Source organism: Vidua macroura, chromosome Z (genome assembly GCF_024509145.1).
Source record: "Vidua macroura isolate BioBank_ID:100142 chromosome Z, ASM2450914v1, whole genome shotgun sequence".
Classification (NCBI taxonomy): domain Eukaryota; kingdom Metazoa; phylum Chordata; class Aves; order Passeriformes; family Viduidae; genus Vidua; species Vidua macroura.
Genome location: NC_071611.1, coordinates 37,907,493 through 37,928,965, shown reverse-complemented (window position 1 = coordinate 37,928,965; position 21,473 = coordinate 37,907,493). Strand labels below are relative to the sequence as shown.

The 21,473-nt window shown below is 38.6% G+C and overlaps 2 protein-coding genes across 4 annotated transcripts in view; one reads left to right on the top strand and one right to left on the bottom strand.

The window, feature by feature from the left end:
* Positions 1–12,148, top strand: part of OSMR (oncostatin M receptor) — a 31,304-nt gene extending 19,156 nt beyond the window's left edge. Inside the window, exons 12-21 of the mRNA XM_054003855.1 lie at positions 159–312; positions 847–923; positions 1,335–1,557; positions 2,109–2,291; positions 3,469–3,570; positions 3,992–4,171; positions 5,813–5,977; positions 7,426–7,504; positions 7,787–7,859; positions 8,872–12,148. Coding sequence (XP_053859830.1) covers positions 159–312; positions 847–923; positions 1,335–1,557; positions 2,109–2,291; positions 3,469–3,570; positions 3,992–4,171; positions 5,813–5,977; positions 7,426–7,504; positions 7,787–7,859; positions 8,872–9,312 — 1,677 coding nt within the window. The 3' untranslated portion in view covers positions 9,313–12,148. The remainder of the gene's footprint in view (positions 1–158; positions 313–846; positions 924–1,334; positions 1,558–2,108; positions 2,292–3,468; positions 3,571–3,991; positions 4,172–5,812; positions 5,978–7,425; positions 7,505–7,786; positions 7,860–8,871) is intronic.
* Positions 12,149–12,318: 170 nt separating this feature from the next.
* The window catches only part of RICTOR (RPTOR independent companion of MTOR complex 2), a 75,578-nt gene continuing 66,423 nt past the window's right edge, over positions 12,319–21,473 (bottom strand). For all 3 annotated transcript variants that reach the window (XM_054004284.1, XM_054004286.1, XM_054004285.1), the window contains 5 exons: positions 20,302–20,535; positions 19,034–19,186; positions 18,184–18,307; positions 17,174–17,312; positions 12,319–17,011 (listed from right to left, as the gene is read on the bottom strand). In XM_054004284.1, coding sequence (XP_053860259.1) covers positions 16,937–17,011; positions 17,174–17,312; positions 18,184–18,307; positions 19,034–19,186; positions 20,302–20,535 — 725 coding nt within the window. In that variant the 3' untranslated portion in view covers positions 12,319–16,936. The remainder of the gene's footprint in view (positions 17,012–17,173; positions 17,313–18,183; positions 18,308–19,033; positions 19,187–20,301; positions 20,536–21,473) is intronic.

Genomic DNA, 21,473 nt, shown 5'->3' with positions numbered 1-21,473 from the left:
CTTTTTTTTTTTTTTTGATTGTTGTTTCATGACTATTTTTCCCAAGTGATGCTTAACTGACCTTGCAGCGTCTAGAGGAAGAGCTATTTTCTCAGAGAAGAGCACCTTGCTGAGGACACTGTTCTGAGCTGTGCCTGTTGTGTCTCTGTGTTTTGCAGCACAACAGCTCCATTGCGGACTCAAGGCGCATCACAGTGCGTGGGCTGCAGCCGTACTCAGAGTACACGGCCAGGGTGCGCTGCGGAGCGGCCAAACACTTCTGGAGGTGGAGTGAGTGGAGCCAGCCCCTGACCACCAGAACAAAGGAAGGAAGTATGTCCAACCTGTTGAGGAGCAAATTTTGAGGGATGTTCCTTGCTTGCCACCTTTGCTGTTTGTTGTTAGTCTTTCCTTGTGTAGCTAAAGCAGAGGCCTGTTGCATGCATGAAAGAAACACACTAAGCAAACTTCAGGAAGATGACTTCTTAAATAATTGTCAGCCTGCCTGCTAGTCTCGAACATTCCCAGCTGTGCAGTCAGTGGGAAATCCAGTTGACTGGGAAGATGGACAGACTGAGTTACAGTGCCCTGCCTCCAGTGAGGCCTGGAGGAATGGTGCAGAGGTGGGAACAAGAGTCTGGTGACTGCAAGCAAAGATTTTCTAGGGAAATTAAGCAGACTTTAATTCAGAAAAAGGAACAAAGGGAAAATTACGTTAAAGGATAATGTTTGGGCAAGACCTGGGAGTGATGGGGAAAAGGAGGTGTTGTGAGTGGAATATCTTCAAATGGGAGGGAGCAGTTAAACTGCCTATCCTTTCCACACCCAGATCATTCTCATGTTATTGTTTTGCTGTATTTGTTGCAGCTCCATCAGGAAAACTGGACATATGGAGAGAAATTACACCAGTTCTCAGGGGACGAAATGTGACCTTGTTCTGGAAGGTGAGACATCCCTACAGAAATAAAAACAAAGCTCTTCATAAAGGGGTTGGAAATTTCTCCCATGATTTGTGTGCAGCTGATAGCAATCCAGTATGAAAATGTCTTTTACAAATCTAAAACAGATTGTATATAAAATATCTTAGAACACATGTAGCTATGATGGTGTGCTGTCCTGGAATTTCACACATACAATTCTGTTTTTCTAAGTATTATACCAAGACAGATCCCATTACCAAGACTTCTGCATTTCCATTTCGACCAGTATGTATGAATATATGGAAACAAGTGTTTATATTCTTACAGAAATAACACATCCTGTTGGTTATTTAAAATTCTGAGTGATCCTCTCATATTTTTTTCAGCAAAATTTACTAAGTTATTGTTCTCTTCTTCCAAAACTTTTTTCCTCAGCAAACACCAAGTTTTCAAGCAAATGGAAAAATTATTTCATATGAAGTAACCTTGGAAAAAATAGAAGATGGCTCCCAGCCTGAAAGCATCTCCTTTTCTTCAATCTACAATAGCACAAGGATTTTCATTGATAGCCATTCCTACAGAATCAGTATTGTGGCAAAGAACAATGCTAATTTTTCACTTCCTTCAGTACTGATCATCTCTAGAGCTACAGATAACAGTAGGAGTATTTTCAGTTATATTACTAGAGTTTTGTTTCTACCCGTTTTGAGTGAAGACATAATTTATCATCTTTGGCAACAAATTAACCTTACCTCTTAACTCACACCACTGCTGTATGAAAATTACGACTGTATTTTTTCCTACAGGGTGGCAGCTGTATGTTTATTAAGCTTAAGTGCAGAGAGTATCTCCACAGAGCAAAATACATTTAGCCTAAAACTAGGGCCTCAGACCTGCAGTAGGTGCCTTGATGGTCCAGCCAGTGCCACTGTGATTAGCCTCTTGTGACTCTCTGACTCTAGGTTGCTGCAGCTGATTTTTTTTTTGGTGAATATGTAGTAACAATTGCTGGATGGTTTCTGAGCTGTCAGCTTTCAGCATGTGAAAGACCCCATATGTCATTTAGTGAAGGAGTGCAACTCTTATATTGTTTTCAACTGGTTTATTGTTGTTTTCAAGTGGTTAGTATAGGAGCGGTATTGTATTCATTTATAACTCTGAAGTGTCATGCAGGACAATAATAAGAGATTCTATTTTGTTCATTCCTAGGCACTGAAGAGCTTAAGGAAGGACAGGTTAATGGTACAGATGATGGCATTTTTATCTCCTGGGAGCCCAGAAGTATATATGACAGTTACATTATTGATTGGTGTAACTTTCCCAGGTTGCAGCCTTGTGATTTGCAGTGGAAGAGATTTGGACCCAACACTTCCAGTGCTGTGATCAGCTCAGGTGAAAGCTAAACAAATATTCTTTCTGACTGTGCAGCAGTTCTTCAAGCTGTGGGTATTAATTGAATTTAGGAAACAATTTTTTTTTAATATTTTGAATATTGAATTCTGTGCTGTGCAGGTGTAATTCTTTAAAGGCATGTGACATCAAGTTTTTCCTACCAAAGTAATTAGACACACAAGCTTACTAGCACCATTAAGCCTTGGAAGGCAGCATACTATATTTGAAAAGTCAAGACAGTATTTTAGACAAAACCTCTTCTGAGTGGCTTATAGCAGCATCTTGAAGGAGGATGGTGAGGTTAATGAAGAAGTTAAAATAATTTAGCAAGAGAAATGCAGAAGGGCACTCTATCCTATCTGTAACATGGATCAGAAGTTTAGACTCAGGCAATTTAAACCCGTGGTGTAGTGAGAGGTTTGGTGCTGTCAGTGTGCCACAAATGATGTGTCTCAGCACCAGTCCTTGCTTAGGATCAGTTGCGTGTTTTTTATCCTGTTTGTGGCCAGCAGACCTAAATCCTTTCTGTCTGTGTGAAAGTTGCTCTGATATGCTTTCACAGCTGCAAGAATTTAGCTTTCCTAGTGTCTCTCAAGCTGAGAGCTCATTTTGGAATGAAATTCGTTTGAACAAAATTTGATTGAACACACATAAATTTGCAATAAAGGAGCTGCACCTCAATTCTCACAAATGTATGGAAACCTGCACGTAATGAAGGGGACTGTGGTAACACATGGGAAGAGTATTGTCAAATTCTTCAGTGGTTTGCACTTGCTTAATGTGAATGGGAGTGGATGTCTGTGAGGATAACAAGGAATCTTGATATCTGGATATATGTTTGCATCAAATATCCCAAAACACAAGCTTTGCCTCTGCCAGAAACATAAATTAAATTGTCTTTCTTTTTGGTGCACTTGGAGCCTATTGTTCAATCACCTTGAATGCTGTATGGGGAAAAAATATATATATATAAACCTTTCTCCCAGTTCTCTCTTTCAGACAGAATAAATCTGTTTAATTCACATAATGCACACCAAGAATTGGCTTGCCCTCTGTCTCCTTCAGTTGCATCAATAGCACTCAGAGAAGGTGTCTAATAGGTTATTGACCTCGGTAGGAGGCAATTAAATAAAAGTAACATTGGAAGACAAACCATAGCTTATTTTCTGCTTTCTAGCTGCTTTTGTTCCGGGGGTGAGATACAAATTCCGCATCTATGGCTCTGTTGCTAATAGAGCATCCTTACTGGAAAAGAAGATGGGTTATCTTCGGGAGCTGCGTAAGTTGGCAGCATATTTGGGGTTTGTCCATTTGCTAAATTGATCTGTCACAAATGGAATAATTGCCTCCTCCTACAGCTAGATAAAATTGGGAGTTTTTGTGTTCTTTCTGTACCTTTAGTGAGGCATTTAAATGTTCTGTGTCAACATACAGGCCCTACTTGGAGGATATTTGGCTAGTGGAGTGACCAGGTAGAGCCCATGTTTATTAGGAGAGCTAAACAAAGCTGTGATTATCAGTTATTGCTGATAATGTGGATGCTGTGAAGCTGACGGTTTCTGTAGAAAACTTTGTTCAGCTTTTAAATACAAGAAAGATATAAACTTAAACACCACATGGGAGTGTGGATTTTTCAAATGATAAGAGGAAACAGTCTTGAAGAATAATTGCAAGTTTAACTTCAATTTCCTTTCTTCCAGCTCCTTTTCTTGACCCTATTGTGAGAAAAGTTGACCTGACTTACAATTCAGTAACACTGTCTTGGGATTCTTATCTCACAAATGAGTCAGAGCCTGGTTTTGTAAGAGGCTACCATGTTTATGTATCACCTATACAAGGGAACTGCAATTTGAAAGGATCAAAAAAGCACATTCTTTCAGGTAACTGAGCTCTCTGCTACAGAAGGTTGTGTCATTGATACAGGTGGAAGACTTGTTGGTATTGCAGCATCTTACAAAGTTCACATTAGGCAGTCTGGCTGGCTCATTCAGCCTTCTCTAGAATTCAACACCTGTTGCTTTTGGTTCCTCTCTGTGCTTGAGGTGCTGATAGGCAGAAGTGATTCCTGGCTTTATAGTGATTTACAGCCCACATCCTGTTGTCCATGACTCCTTTTTTAGCTCCAGAAAAGACTTTGGTACTATAGGAGGAGTTCTGCCTCTTGTGATGTGAGTTCTGGATGAATGTTGAAAAACATCTGTTTGTGGTCTACTTGGATAGAAGTCATAGGGATGTTAGTCTTATTAGGATTTGGGGTATTTTAGGAACACATGGGATATAATTTATTTCCTTCAGAACTGGAGCACTGTATAAATTCCCCATGTAAATTCTTTTTTAGTGAAAATATTTGTGTGCATACTCTACAGTGGAGTTCCTTCAGCAGACCTGAGCTGTGAAGTGGCACAAAGCCACAAATTTATCTCAGACCTTTCTGTTCCACATGTAGAACTGCTCCAGATGACTTTGCTCCATTATAATTTTCAGATGTTTCCAACACATTAAAAGAATATGTTTTAGTTTTTTTTCCATGCCTCTTCTTCTGCTTGGGTCATGTCCAGTGTTCTGCTGATTAGACTAGTGCTATGATGAAAAGTATAGTTTGAACTGAGGGAGGCTTATGTAGAAATTCTTGTCATATAAGTACCATTATTCTGTAAGTAGTCCCCGTTACACTTTAAAAAGTTTAAATCAGAGATTTTCTGCTTCACTGCTTCTGCTAGCAGACAAGGGGTGTGATTGAAAATAGCAGAAATAAGCTAACCCGTTTCTCCCTGGGGTTTGGGAGTTGCACAGTAGAGAGGCAAAAGAGCTAATTTTTCAGGCAGAGGTTTCTTGCTTTTGATTATCTTCAAAGAAATTGACATAAGGTTAAGGGCTAAAGGATTCTGGTAAAAAAAAGAAATGGCAAAACTCAAATCATTCTGGTACAATGCTTGAGGAAAAAGAAAATAAATAAGGTTCAGTCTTTGACAACAAATTGTTAGGTGTCTGCCAGAGGAGAGCAATGCTGTGGCCAGTCCAGTTAGAAGGGATGTGAGTCCAGCCCAGTGGCAGTGAGTCAGAATGCATCATCCTTCCTGGAAGAAAGCATACAAATTACAAAGAAGGCGGATTGCAAATGTTTTGTTATTTCAGTTAACTGGTTTTGTAATGTTTTGTACAACTTATTGCAACCTCTCAGTACCTAACAGGGGGCTTATAAAAAAGACGGAGAGAGACTTCTTACCAGGGCTTGTACTGATAGGACAAGTGGTAGTGGTTTTAAACTGAAAGAGTATAGGTTTAGATTAGCTATTAGGAGAAGATTTACTGTGAGGGTAGTGAGGCTCTGGAACAGGTTGCCCAGAGAAGCTGTGGATGTCTGGAAGTGTTCAAGGCCAGGCTGGATGGGGCTGAGTAACCTGGTCTAGTGGAAGGTGTCCCTGTCCATGGAAGGGGAGATGGAATTAGGTGATCCTTAGTGTTCTTTCTAACCCAGAACATTCTGTGATCCAGTGATTCTATCTGATCTTTTCTTTTAGATGAATCAGAGCTATGTAAATACACAATTGAAAACCCAGAAGAAAAGAGATACACCGTGAAACACCTGATGCCAAACACAAAATACAAATTAGTGGTTAAAGCATTTACAGGTGGAGGAGAGACTCCCATTGTTAACTTCAGATACATAGATACACCATATAATTGTGAGTACTGGCGGTGAATAATACCCCCTAGCAGAAGGATGGGATGATTTAGAATATTATAATAATCTTCCTTTCTTAAGGGAAAACATTTAATTCAGTGAAATATTCACTTAAGAAGGAATCCAACTGAGAAATGATACGAGCATACCAGCATGGCATTTTGATACTTTTAAGTAGAAAGGATTTTTTCTAAATTGTAGAATGAGCCTAATTTACATCTTTATTTAAGTATTATATCCAATAGATGCACATTTGCATGTGTAGTGAGTCCTTTTTGTTCGAACTCACTGAAGAATTGTATTTAGATTTAGCTGGTTTTCTAATATAGGAAAACTTACAGACTTGTGTGCAAACAGGGAATTCCTGTATGGACTCTTGAACTTCTAATGTTGATTCTTAATCTCATCAGTCTTTAAAACTGTTGCCAAGTTCACTCCTTCATAAATCAGTACAGAAGGGTTGTCGGCATGGGCACAGTAGTTTGCTAACTGGGCATATTTGATCACCAAAGCAGAAGAGGAAATCACTTGCCCATAACTTTTTCCCTTGAAAATACCAGTCAGCATGGTTGTGAAACTTAGGATCCAAACTAGAGACGCCTGGTTTTGAAAAATGTTTTGGGTCTGGAGATGAAGGGAATTGATGGGAAAGGTCTGACCTTCATGGTACCCTCACAAGCTCTGTTCTGCTTCTAACACACAAGTTCCAGCTCCCATCAGCCAGCCAGATGTTTGTACAGCCAAGCAGAGAATAAAAGAAAATCTTAATTAACCCTAAGGAGATACAAGAGATAGAATGTAACATGTGTCCGTTCAGTCCTGTGGTTTGTGGTAGGGATACACAAACTCTCTGGCACAGGGAGGAGAGCACTGGACAAGGCAGGGGGAGGGCAGGTGCTAACTAGTACTCCCCTCAGCCCACCTACAGCCTCAGCTGTTTGTGGACAGCATAGCCCAAGGCTGTCTTCCAGCTGGAAGGAAATACTGAGATCCCTGTATCAGCATAAATCCTGGGAAACTTGAACACTTGTGTAGTGTTTTTCTTGCTATAGTCAGTCCAAAATGGAAGTACAGATGTTGTTCATGTCTCATGGTAAAAATCTGTCTTCTCTGCAGGTCTGAGAGAAAACCTTAAACAATATTTAAGTGAGGTTATCATTGCCTTACTTTCGAAAATTACAGCTAAGGTGCCAATAGGAGGGCAAATAAAAAGCAATCTAGTCATATTTCCACTCTGATAAAGGGAATCAAGGTCTAAACGCTTACAGAGGTATCTCAGAAATTCCAGCCAAGCTACCTTGCAACCATGGACTGCACAGTTTTATTGCTGGATTAGTGGCAGGTATCCCATGCAGTCTTGATGTTATTTTTGCCCCAGAAACTCAAGCTATATTGACTTTAATATGTGAGAAGTTAAAACGAAAATTTTAAAGTATTTTTCTCCCACAGCAAACATGCTGTACTTTGTATTCCTGCTAGTGATAGTTCCAACCCTAGTAGCAGCTATATGCCACTGGAAGATGAAGTGGTAAGTTGTAATGCATGTTTCTGTTGTAGACAGAGAATATTACTAATCTAATTCACAAATCACTGCTGCAGCTTGTTGCTTCCAGCCCCTTGCAAGGCCTCATTCATTTCTTCCTTTGGCTGTCTGATTGTGAGGATGTTTTAAGTACTTGGCTTGTGGCATTTCTGAGACACTGGTCATCTGCTGCTATGCTTGGATTCTTCTGTGGGTGGCTTCTGCTAGTAGAGTGTACTTTGATAAGAGAACAAAAATGTCATTTGTCATTTTGTCTCTCATTTCCAGGGTGAAGGAGTGCTGCTGTCCTGTAATACCTAGTCCTAACAAGAGCAAAGTGCTGTCATTCAAAGAGTTTAAGGTAATATCACTGAAAATCTAGTTTTCAATTTGTCCATTCTTTGCTTAGTAGCTTTAAAAAAACATACTATTCTTGTGTTGACTGCATTTAAAAATTAACTTCCTGTCAGTTTTTGTGTTGACTACTTTTAATCATTATATACAAATTAACACAGTTTACTATTACCATTTGGTGGAAAACTCTTCTTTTGACATTCATGTGACTCTGCAATGACCAGCTTATATTGCAATGACTAGCTTATATTGCAGTCTATACTGCAAATAGAAAATGCACAACTGGAGAATAAATGAAATCTTTTGACCAGCAGGTGATTCCTCCCCTGTTACTGTTCAAACCCGTGCACTGTCTGAACTCAGCAGCCCAGAGAATACTGGACTTCCCTGCAGCCCAGGAGTTGTGTCTGCCCCAATGCCCGCGGGTGGACACTGCAGGGCTGTGCACTTGCTGGCCCTGGGAGGATGCAGGGGGTTCTGCCAGGCACTGCCAGGTTTGACTGGGAGAACAGAATTGGCAAAAGGCTGTCAGCTTCTTCTGTAGCCCCATCGAACTGGGACTTGCTGCTTCTGTGCTGTGTGCAGGGGGCTCCAAAGCCTTTGCCATGGCACAGGTGGAGCTGCTGGTGTTCACTGAACAGCAGCACGAGAGCAAGGAGTGAAGTATACCTAACAGCAACTGCTGCTGTCTTCCAGTTGCTTCTGCCTCAAACTGAAACAGTACACATCAAAAACCTGGCTAAGTCTTTAGAGTAGAGGGACATAGTTCCTTCCTCAAATATGGTCATTGTGAGTTTACTTAAAAAAATATTTCTAAATAAATAGTCTGATAAATTTCACATAAAATACAGCTTCCATTGAACATCCTCTATGTAGATTTTCCTTCAAATTCAATTTGAAAAGTGCAAACTAAAAAAAACTGTGTAGGAATATTAGAATTCCTTAAAGTAATCACTCTCTTTTTTCTACTCTGGGCTTCTTTCATTGAGTAGTTTTTTTCTTTAATGATTCTCTTGCAGATTGATTCTGAGAAAGTGCTGAAGATAAATGACTGCCTTCCTGACGTGCTAGCCATGGACAGTAATGTTGAAGCTCATAAATTGCATCCTGTTACCTGGAGCCGATTATCTTCAACACCAACTGAAAATAAGATTGATGGTCACAATTCTTCCTGGATTTACCCTAGTGAAAATATAGCAAGGGACTTTCCACCCATTCCTACACCTCAAACTCATACTTGTTTTGAGAATTTTGCTTATTCTTCTCCACTTGAGGCTGAATCTGATCCCTACCAAATACCGGAGACACTGGAAGCAGGCAAGACAAATCAGGCAGTGGTGCTGTACCAGCCACAATGCTACATAGATATTTTTCATGAGGACACAGCCTCAACAGAGAGAAAGAACAGTCTGAAATACATCTCACAAACAGATGCATGCTGGCTGGGGGGGAGGCTTTGATGTTCTGTCCTCCAGTGAGTCAATTCAGTGTTTGGTTACACACTATAAGTAAGAATTTCTAAAGCCACAACTTCTTTTGATTAGGGTTCTCACAAGCCCAGATGCCTGACTTCATTAATAACAGCAAAGCTGTTGTTTCTGGACTAGTTTCGAGTACTGATTTACACAGGAATTACGTGTGTTATGGTTCCATTACAACTTACGGGCATTAGATGAGATTTATAGGCTGGTTTGTGGCTTGTGTTATGCAGCAAGTTACATCACAGCAGTCTGTCGCAGGCTGATGCAGAGAACTGCTTTATTTTGCAGAGATTTAAAGTATTTGTAAAATAGAGGAGCAAATGAAACAAGTGGGAATGTTGTGCTGCTCAAGGAGTGTATTTCTCTTGCAGTGTTCTGTGTACTCTGGCCACTCCAGCCAGTGGGTACTGTGCTGCTGGGCATGCAGCATTACCTGGTCATTTTGGGGGCTGGGTTGTATTTTCTCTCTCTCCAACAATGTAAGAAATCATTGTAGAAATGTTACCTGCACACAGTGTGTCTCATTCCTAGAAGATTTGAAGGAACTTTTACTTACCCAGGAGTGCTGCCCAGAGCACCAAAATCCATTGATCATCCTTCTACTTCACCTGTGTCCTAACTCCACTTGATGTGTGAAAGAGCACAGAAAACAGATTTTTAGAGGGATTTTTTATTTTTACCCTGCTTCCATATTTTTTAATTGGGGCTTCTCACACTTCTGCTTTCTCTGCCTAAAGACCCTTTAAAATTATCTTAACTGTACATTGAAGAGATGTAGGGAGTTAAGTGGAAAGGAGTTAATTTTCCAGAAGGATAGAGCTGGTACCACATGGCATGGTCTCTCTGCTGGTGCACGTGACCTGAACTTTTGGCATTGACCCCTGTACTTCCATAGCAAGCCCCAGCCAACCAACCAACCAGACAGGCTGGTAGGAAGCACAGGTGTCTGAATCCCATTTGTCAAGGACACCATATTCAGCCTGCATACATCTAGATCTCCCAACACTACTTTTGCATGTGTTAAAAAAACAAAACAAAAAAATATTTATTGTAACACTCGGAATTGTTACAGTAGACAGCAGTGAATTTGGCCTTTCATTTTGCTTTCAGGAAATGGTACATTTGTAATGAAGCAGCACAGTTGGAATTGTAGCTGAAAGTCTTATCCGATTTACTTCAGTGCACAAGGAACCCTTTGGTTTTACCTCCTTAGGCTGTTTAGAATCTGTCACAGAGAGATGGTTTCAACTTAACACAGCATTAGCAGTTCTCAAAGGTGAAACAAATGAAGAGTGTCTGACAATTTGATATTCAGCTTGTTTGCTAAAATGCAGTTACTTCCCTTCCCTGTGTTTAACTAGGCTAATCACACTCCTAGAAACCAAGCAGCTGCAGACAAAGTGAGTTCTGATACTGAACCACATCTAATTTTTACACTGTTGCTTACAGATATTGTTGTCACAAGCTGTGTTGCAACAGGAAAACCAGTAAGACCTTGCACAGCCTGTGGGCTGAGACAAGCACTGCCTGTAAACAGAGGGAGAAGTCTTCAGCCAGGAAAAGGGGAGGTACAAAGATACACAGAGATGGGCAGATGCGGTTGGAGGCATTCAGTCCCCACCATGTCATGCCATGTCCATCTGTGTGCTGTGCACAGGTGCAGACTTGAGAAGTAGAGAAGAGTTTGCAGCATGGTCCTTCCTTTCAGCCTCCAGCCAGCCAAGTAAGGAAACATGGCCGGGCACATTCTGCTGAAGGGCAAGAGAACAGGGAGGGTAAGGGAGAAGGCTGATTTGACAGATACATCCCAGAGAAACTTCCTCCCTTTATCTTAGCCTCTTCTTTGAGTAACAATGCATGTGAAAGCTTGATAACACGTATCTATACAGCTTGGAACATTTGCTTCTCCAGAATGCTTCATCACATTGTATGTACTTGAGTAGCTTAAAAGCTTTACTACTAGAAAAAAGGCCAATAAACATAAGGGAGCTGCTTTGTCAAAACCAATACAAAACTTCTGAGCTGTACATTTCAGAAAAAGGTGTATTTATTCTAAAATGTTGAAAAGGTATCCTAAATCAAGAACTAAGGAATTCAGATCTAGACATCAGTCAAAGAAATCAGAGTACTGTACAAAGCATTTTGAATTTTGACATTGCTGCAGTTCCTTCTGCCAAGGGGACAGCTGCAACCTGGCACAACTCCCAGCTTTGAAAAAGCTGCTGTCACTGAGGCCTGGCTACAGCAATTCCACCCAAGAAGTGAATGAAGGGGTTTGTGGGTTCAGCCAGTTGTACCTTCTGATGGTGGGATAAGACATATGGGCCTGGCCATTCCCAGGGAGATCCTCCTGGTCTGATGGCATTCCATTATATGGACTCAGTGACATACTTGACCACATTTGAGATCACTGGGTGATGGAAGGAGAAGTCAGCTCCTCTTTACCTGTAAAACCTTCTGTTTCCTGGCTCCAGTGGGTGGTGCTTTGTGAAACCTGTGCATAAAAAGCACAAAAGTGGAGGATTCCAGGAAGGATAATGCCTCTGTGCCAGTCAAAGGGCACAGTTGGGGCACCAGAACTGAAGATTAGAGAAGTATTTTGGCATATGTGGAGGTGTATAATTTTTATATATTAAAACATCCATTTGGCATTAATGGTTGAACGAGTTCAAAACTGTAATCCTCCTTTTTTTTTTGTTCATAATGAAACTGTCACAGCTGTTGTTGAAATGGTAATACTTAAACCATCACATAATTAAACATCATTCTCAGTATGTTACATTTTTAAAATAAAAATGGTGTGTGAACTATTAAAGAGTCTCTGTAGCTTATCAAGCATCAATGTAATTTTTTTTTTTTTTTTTGCCAAAAAAATTTATTTGGGAAGATTCTGATTGTTCTAGTTAACTAGTAACTTACAAATATAAATTAAATTCCAATCCCTTTCTAATGCTGAGAGGTACATAGGAGACCAAAACAACTATAGGAAGTTTAAGTACATTTTATTAACAATGCATCCCTTTGATAAGACTATGCTTCAGGAGGCCTTTAATGCTCATTGACATGAACTGTACACAGTATACAAAAAAAAGAAAAAAGGAAAACACAAAAAAAAATCAAGGTGGGCAATTTTGGGACAAGCCTCTGTTTAAATTATACACAGCTCAATGCAATATTCTTACGTAAAATATATAAATACTTTTTCTTTCTATGTTACAGGTATACAATATAAATCAGATTTCAATGTCTGTTCAGTGACCTACAAACACTAGAACCTCCAAATACGTAGCAGCGTATTACTAAACAAAAAAAATGACCACATGGGACAGGGAGAATACGTATTGAGATTTTTCTTATCCCTCAGATCAGAATGATTAATTTAGATAATCTCTTGTACTGGTTTTAGGGATGCTGACAGCCCAGTATTGGAACAATTTTGCTATTAGATTTACAAAGTGTAAAGCCTTTTTCCCCTTTAGACATAGCATCTTGTGCTGAAACACCCTATTCAGTGGCAAAATTACATTACATTTTTTTGGCATAAATTACATTTTGCAAATAAAATAGTGTATTTTAAAAAGCAACTCAAGCAAAATGTGCAATTTCTGCATTGCTGTCCATCTACGCTACAAAAATAACCCAAAGAAAATGCACATTGTTAATGACTATAAATCTGTTTAAAACAAAACTACCCAGGGAACTGTTGTGAGTTAAACAAAAACCAAGGAGATTGGAGACCTCCAGAAAAATAAAAATATGGTTTCTAGCATGTCCTCAAAAGTCTTTTTCAGTTGTAAGATTTTGCTCTCACATCGTATACCTTTCATAAGGACACAGTAATAGACATGTGACTTTATAAAAAAGTTGCTGGACCTGCTTTCAAGTGGCTCCAGTGCAGCTCAGAGGAGGACTGTGGGGAGGTGAGCAGGACCTGAGCTTGGTGACAATTCCACCGCCATGACTGCTGCACCTGAGCTCATGTTTGCTTACAAGCTTTGTCAGTTTCCTGCAGCCCAAACTGCCATACACCAAGTCCAAGGCACAGACTACAAAGCAGCAACTCTTCCATCCCTCACTGGGTTTTGGTTACAGTGTATTTCTTGATCAGCTACCCTACTCTTCAGACACCTAGGAGAGGCGCTTTTTGTTTTCAGTCTCGCTGCAAACCACAAGTCTCTTTCCAGACCACTATGTATTTTTCAAAGTGAAATCAGAAAGACAAGCAGGATTCTCACAAGTGCCTTATAACTGTTTAAAAGGGCAGCTTACTTCAGTGTGCTGAGGCACTGTGCCTGAAACTAGTGAATTGTTTAGGACTCCACGAGGGAAAAGCTACCACCACTCAGCAAAGAGAGCGTGTTTAGGGTACGTTTGTCAGACATCAGTCAAGCAAGAGCTGTCAGATGAGGAAAAGCAACTCATTATTGTGTTTAAAGCACAATATGCCAGGGGCCCCACAAACAAGTTGGGAACATCAAAGCCTGATCATCTCCAGCTCCAAGTGATGTCCACAACAGCTGGGAGCATTCTGCAGTTCTGAATTTCAGAGAGGTGAAGAGTTCTCCTTCTCCAAAAGGAGCCACTCAGCCCCTAGCCTCATCCTCCTTCCCTCGGTGGAGAGGACTGGGCTCTTGTGGAGGTGCCTGGATGCCTGTCAGTCAGCTCTCTGCTCTTTGGAAAGGGCTCCTCTTTCCCCTGCCTGTCAGAGCAGACCAAGAGAATCAAGCAGCTGATGATAATTGTGACTAGTTCCACAAGCGGTCTTTCCTTGCTGGAGCGGCTCCTACCTCTGAACTATGTGTGAGCAAGCTGAGTTCCTGAGGACTTCTCTTTGCCATAACGTGTGAATGCTACACACGTTACCGTTTTATTGAGCAGTATCACCAATCACTCAGACTGGAAATATAAAAAGTGGGTGGTCTGTCAGCTTCCCTAGGAGAAGTGGAAGAGATTTTATTAGGGCTAATATAAGTACAATAATTATTTACTACAGCTTTCTTTTTAAGTTTCTCACAATACAAATAAAACCCCAAAATAAGGACTTTGAAAGGGACATTAAAAAAAAGAGAACTATAAAATTAGAAATTCACAGTTTATAACTAAGCCAATATAAATTTCCTTCAATAACAGTATCCCCTTCATCTGCCAATTAAGGTGAAACATCAATGTGAGCTTAATGTCAGTGTGTAAATTAATTTTCTAGAAATGTATGTTATATACAATACAGACTTAACATTCTTGATGCATACTTGTTGAAATCTACTGACACTCATACACTTTCAGAAAAACAATCATGCTTTATAACTGAGTTTGCAGCCATAATTTTTTATGTCAAGTTTCTGCTGTCATGGATCCCCACACAAGCGCGTTACTCAGAACACATGAGCATTTCAGAATGGAGATTCTTTCAAAAGTATATTTGCTTACCTTTCTATAATCAGAGGCCTTCCTATGATGCTTTCTACATTAAGTGCTATGGGTTAACTTAAGAAATGAAGAGAGGTGGGTTTTTTAAATACAGGTGATAAAAGTTGTTTATTTTACCTTAACTGCAGAAAAATAACATGGAGTTGTTCGATGTAACCCCATTTAGTTATTAAAACAAATCTCTTCTACTCTAGCCTAACTGAGGTAGTGTTTGAAACTACTGTATAACATATGCTATCCCCATTTGTGGGAAAACTACATTATTTTCCTTTGGAGTTTATACCACTATTTGGTCTACTGTGATTGACATTTTGGTTTTACAGAAGCATTTATTTCTCATAACCAGAAGTCCAATAGTTACTGGTGTTGTATGTTTTCTAAACATTTCAAACATGTCTTGCCACACAGATGTATTATTTATGTCAATGACCATAGAAGAATTCAATCAGTTTCTTTTTGCTCCTTTAGTGGGAACTCATGAGAAGATAATCTTAGGAACTAAATTTGACTATGAGCAGCAACTTACACTCTGCTTTACCAGAACCTGATGGTATGCAGTGCACATGAGAATTCAGTGAAGTGATAGCTGCAAAGCAGTGTTTATGTGACATCATGAAATTTCCAATAAGAACAAGTAAATTCTACATTTCACTAGGAATCGTGTTACTGTTCACAGGACTACTTATTGAAATCTCCAGTAGCATAGCTAGTAAGAACAGAGATATGAGCATCAGGATAAATTTCACTTAAGTATTAATCTGACAATTATAAAAAATGGTAGGAGTGAATGGATAAAAATACGTTCTACTTAGTACAGTCCAGCTGAATTATTCACCTATATCAAAATCAAACGGTAATCCCCTCTATTACAGGCATTCTAACAAAGGTGGCCATGCTACTGTATATACACATTTGCATATATTTATACTACCTTTATATAAAGGCTTCTGAATCTTTAGATCCATGATAAAAGTGACAGGGATTCCTACTTTTTTTTTTAGCTTGCACTTACTAGTTTAGAAACGGCACTAGTAACATGATAGAGGCAACTACTTCAATTATTACCAGTCACTGTATCATTTAACTTTTGCAACACGTCTTAAATACCAGTACAAAATTTTAAGTACAGCTGCTCCAAAATTTGTTACTTAAGGCTTTTCACTACAATTATTAGTACTATCTGATGCCTGATCACTAATCCATTGAAAATTCAAATAAACCTTTGTTTTTATAAAAAGCTGTTTCCATGGAACTTGGAAAACACTCATACTTAAGTCTCCTCACAAAACCTGCAATGATTAAATGTCTTCAAGTTCAGTTTATACAATATTTGCTTATCTGATACAAATCATGCATTTTAAAGGATTGTAGTTGAGTAAGACCCACATTTGTACTATATGAGCATGAGTGTAGAAACTGCAAACACATGCACAGTATTCAGGGAAAACAATCTGATTTCAGCATTTTAAATTTTAAATGGCTCGTTTTGAAAATCAAATTGTAGTGAAAATCCTTAACTGGTTCAGACAAGATACATGTATGTAAATGCAATGAAATCGAAGAGACTGCTAATAAAATGTCTTAGAACTATAGCAATATTAAAATAACTTAATGAAACCTCAGATTCAGAGGCATTTCTTTCTGTCTGAAGTTACAAATCCCCAAAGTAGTGTTATAAACAGTACAAAAAATCAACAGAGAAGGGCTAACATTAATCCCCTGGTGCCCACAACTACAGCATGGCTCCCCATTGCTGGCAGTGGAATGCACCCCCATCTCTCTGATTCCTGGTATCCAGGGTTTAAAAAGCAAGGCATCGTTCTGCTTCTCTGGAACAGAATCGGAAGTCAATTAAAAATGTCTCTGCAAGTTGTCCTATTTCATCGTAGTTTATGGTAGAAAATTAAATGAAAACTTGTGGAGGTGTTCAGTGCTTGGCTCTTGCATATACTGGTAATTACTATTATTAAAACTAAGGTAATGTCTAATACATCCCCAAAGGGCTCAAATGACTGTGCCAGTAATTGGTTGAGGAAGAAAATGTTTTCAGTTCAGTCTTCAGGTACCAGAAGCTTCTGGAAGGTTTCAAAGATGATGTTCCAAACTTTTTATCCAGTCAGTGGGATGTTGTCTGAACATTTCAAAGTCCAAATGCAGAGCACTGCCTGAGCAGAGGTCAGGACTCGGCCGATGCATCAATTACAGGTTGTTGCGTTGGGGTTGCCAAAATAGCCTCTGCCTCCTCATGCATCTAAAAGGGAAGGATGGAGTATTAATATTGCTAGAGATTTTACTCAGGAGACATCACAAAATGGTTTCCTTTAGGATGTGAAAGCATCTTTTACTCAGGATGTGGAATCTGCACCCAGCCAGCTATTTTGGTACATTCAGTGCATGTGCACCCTCCACTTACTTGCAAGAACTGAACATCTTGAAATAGCTCCTGAATGAACCTCCGGGATGGAAGTCGAAATGTACAGTGTGCGAGCAAGTAGGACACCTCAGAGTAAAGGCATATGTCATCAAATGCCTGGGGATACTTCTCTTTAATTCTGAACAAGAGAATAAACAACAATTTGTAAGTCTTGAACAGATTTCCATTGTATTAAAAAACCCCTGAACTTTTCATTAAGATGATATAATTAATTTTTCAGTAATAATTGGCATTATTAATCCTAGAACTGACACAGTAAGAAAATCACAACAGACAGGATTACTTTGTACAAAACTGGAAGAAATCTAAACTAATGACATGAAACAGAATATACAGCTTGTAAGATGTACAGAATTACTGTGATTGCCTAGGCTTAAAATAATAGACTTGGAAAGAGAAGAGTGTACCAAATAATTGGCATCCACATGTAGAGCAGTCATAAAAATATGGAAAAAGATTAAACTAATCTTTTAAACGTGTAAGCTTTTTTGAAACTAAACCACACACTTTTGTATTTTCTTTTAGCAGTTGTTGGTTTCCAGTGTCACTAGCCCAGAAACCTAGAGGTTTTAATATTCAGTCTGTGGATTTATCTTCCTATATTTGAATATTTTCTAAAAATAAATTATTTTCAGGAGTTGTACTCTTGCTTAAAGTAGAACTGAGTTTCTCAAGAAATCACTTTTGGTTTGTTATTGTACTTATCTATTATTCAGCAAAAATAAAAAAGCATCTGTTTCTTTTACCTACATGCTACACCAGGTATGTAATCACTGCAGTTGAATTACTGGTTTTAAAAGGTCCAAACTTTAAGAGTAAAATACTAAACACAGAGCAACAGTTAAGATTATTTGTTTAGCTTCTACAGTACATTCAAATCATACCTGCCTGACAACTTTTGAGAAGTGAGATTATTCACAATCCCTGAGACATTAAGAGAATACTTATGACTAAGTGTAGCTAAAGCATCTGTAATGCATTGAACTTACGTCAGAAGTCCAGTTTCATGGCCCTTAGTTCCTACTGAACTGCTCAAATTGATAACTAAACGTAAGACCTCTTTCCGCAGAAGTATCCTGCACACTGGTGTGTCATCTGGGATTGACTTTACTCCTGGAAAACAAATAAAACAACGTGGATTTAAACAGAATTGTCTTTGACTGAGCTAATCTTGTACAATAAGTCTGTTTATGTATTCCATACATACATGAACACACATATTTATACATGTATTCTGAGCTATCAAAAATATTTCTATTGAAATTAGAACTTAGAACAACACTATTTTCAGGAATTTAAACAGTTCACCTTTTCAAAAATATTTCTACCATTTAGAAGAAAAACCTGCAAGATAAAGTTACAGTGGTATTGTTACCACTAAATCATGTTGCAAACTGGATAAGCTTCTATCAGATCGGGGAGAATTAAAAAACCAGCTACTTTGTAAGAAAACTTCATAATTCAAAATATAATACACAAGTATATAATAAAGTCTCTCTTTACAGTAATTCAGTAATTCTTAAGACTTTTTCTTTTTAATTAACATCTGTAGGAAAAAAAGAAAATAAATTTCCTTGTAAAGTTAGGCACTGAATAATCTGCAGAAATGCTGTATGGCAGAGGGAGAAGAGTTTAGACCTATATTCTCCCAGCTGGAGATGGATGATAATTTTATTCAGATTTGTTTGGTATTAGTCTAATAATAGAGCATTAATAATAGTCTAATAAAGAGCATTAATTTATTGCAGTGTACATAAGTGAAATATTATTTTTTTCACAATGCCTAAAATAGTCTTTATTAATTATAGTCTCTAATAATCATAAGGCTTTCAGACTTACCTAATACAAGCTCTGTACTCTTCGTGCTGCTGGCTGAACCATGGGATACTGCATCACTACAGCCTGAAATTCCAGAAAATTTGGAGGAATGCACATCTAAGTGATTGTGAATGGTCTGCCCACACCAGTCAGTATATGGAATGTCTGAAAAACCTGACATAAACAAGATGTACCTTTGTTATTCACACTTTTCTTCAATTCACATGTTTTCATTATTTTTCAACAATTGCAAACATGCAAGATGCACTAAGTACTATACATAAAAATCTGCTCAGAACTAGATGTTGGATTTGGGACAAGTTACACTCAAATTCTTCCAAAATTGATTAAAAAAAAAAAACAAACTTAAAATACATGACTGGAGTCTTTTCCAGACACTGATGGAAGCTAAGAAGCCATCACACATAGTACTGTTACTGATACACTTATCCTGTTTTATGTAACACAATAGAGATGCTCTTGCATGTGCAGACTTATTTTTATTCACACAGCTGTCACAGGTGTTTGCAGGAAGGGCTCTGGCAAGAGCCAGGCTCTGCTGCACCTGTTGGGTTATGGGATAGCTGGGATTTTATTTGCCACCCCTTCTCACTACTGAACTCAACCTCCAGCTCAGCTCTCTGAGCCATTCCTCACATTTGTGCATCACCCCTTTGCCAACATTGCTATTAATAAATGTCTAACAGTATTGTAAAACAGTGAGTGCTCCTACTAAGCATTACTACTTAATAATAATACTACTGGATTATTTTTCCATCACAGGAATTGACAAAAGGCATGTAACTGCAAACTCTGCAGAGAAGGTTAGAAAAAATAACTCCAAATCTCTTCTGAATCTCAAAGTATGAGAAAAGATGACTAAATCCCAGAAATTACAGCTCAGCTTCAACAGACTCCACAGATTTCCTTCGTTGTATTTTATGGCACAGACTTGATTTGCTGTCAGACTTTTCATTAGTTGAACAGCAAGTGTCAGTTTTCAGAACACACATTTTAAGTACTAAATAAGGTTTCAAAACTTTTATTTTGATGCTATTAGAGATACTAAAGAAACATGCAGACACCTACTCCTACTAATACTAAAGAGTGGAAAGCTAGAAATGACCATAGCAATACCACTGGCTGCACAATGAGCTTATTAGAGAAATAATTTTAAGGTCAATAAAACAAAAGTCAGTTAAAAAAAAAACCTTCCAGATTATTTAAAGCTGAACAAAAGCCACTGTGTTCACTCAGTTTTCTCACACTTCTCCATAAGGAACACTAACCTGTACGATTATAGGAAGAGCTCACTTTGGTGTTAGGCTGATAACCCAGAATCTGAACGCAGACACAGTAAAGACAGTTCTCATCTGTGTGCTCCTGGAGCCCTGTGTCCTCTGTACCTTCTAAGAACTGACAGGCATCTGAACGACTGGTATTCATTATTTCTGTGAGACTGATCTGCTGGCGGAGCATCTGAAAAGGGCTTTTGACAACATCACTTGCACCTGATGGAAGACCTGCAAATAAGATTCAGTTATCAAAAAAGACTCCACAAAACCAAGCAACCAACACTAACTCTTTCAATTAATTTCCACTTTCAAGCCTTTTAAGGCTGGGGATGGAGTGCATGTGAAGACCTATAGAGGGCTTTTTTTTGAGTGTTTAAGCTCCCAGGATTGTTAGCATTTGAGAAAGAGACAAAGTTTTAGTTCTAACTTATTATACATAACAAAACATTGCAAAGGACAGAATTCAACCTCTAAGTACACACACTGTAAGAAGGTAAGTGGTAAATCCTGACATGGTAGCAACATCACTAATACCCACATAGTACCAAGACATTACCAAATTTCATTGTGTCAAATAAGATTAATACAACAATATACCAGATGTTGAAATTACACATGCACCAATGCAAAAATAAACACAATTTAAAAAACTGTAACTTAGTGACCGTGACAGGAAGAAACTAGACTCAGCAATGCAGAAACAAGCAGAAGACACTTTAGTGACATGCTCTTCCCTGGGTGGAAAAAACAAACAAATACAATTTTGAACGAGAGTTACTTTACACTGAAACTTAGCAAACTACAGAGACACACTTCCAGCAAAATCAACTTTGTGCATAATATTAAAGGGGAAAAAAACCCCAAAAAAACATAGGACAACAGCTAACCTAATAAACTATAAAAAAAACAGTGTCGAGCCTTCTTTTTTTCCAGTTGAAAAAAGCCATACTAAGACCCTACAGATTTCTGACTTCTCTAGAGGTACATTCCAGAGTAAGCCAGGCATTAGAACACCTGCAATTCTCTCGTCCCATAATCTTCACTGATCCAATTGTCATGGACCCATCAGATAAAGACAATTTACTTTCTGAAATACACATCTAATACCATAGTAAGTTCTTATAAATGATCTTGTATTCAAAGGAAATACTTAAATATGTGGGATT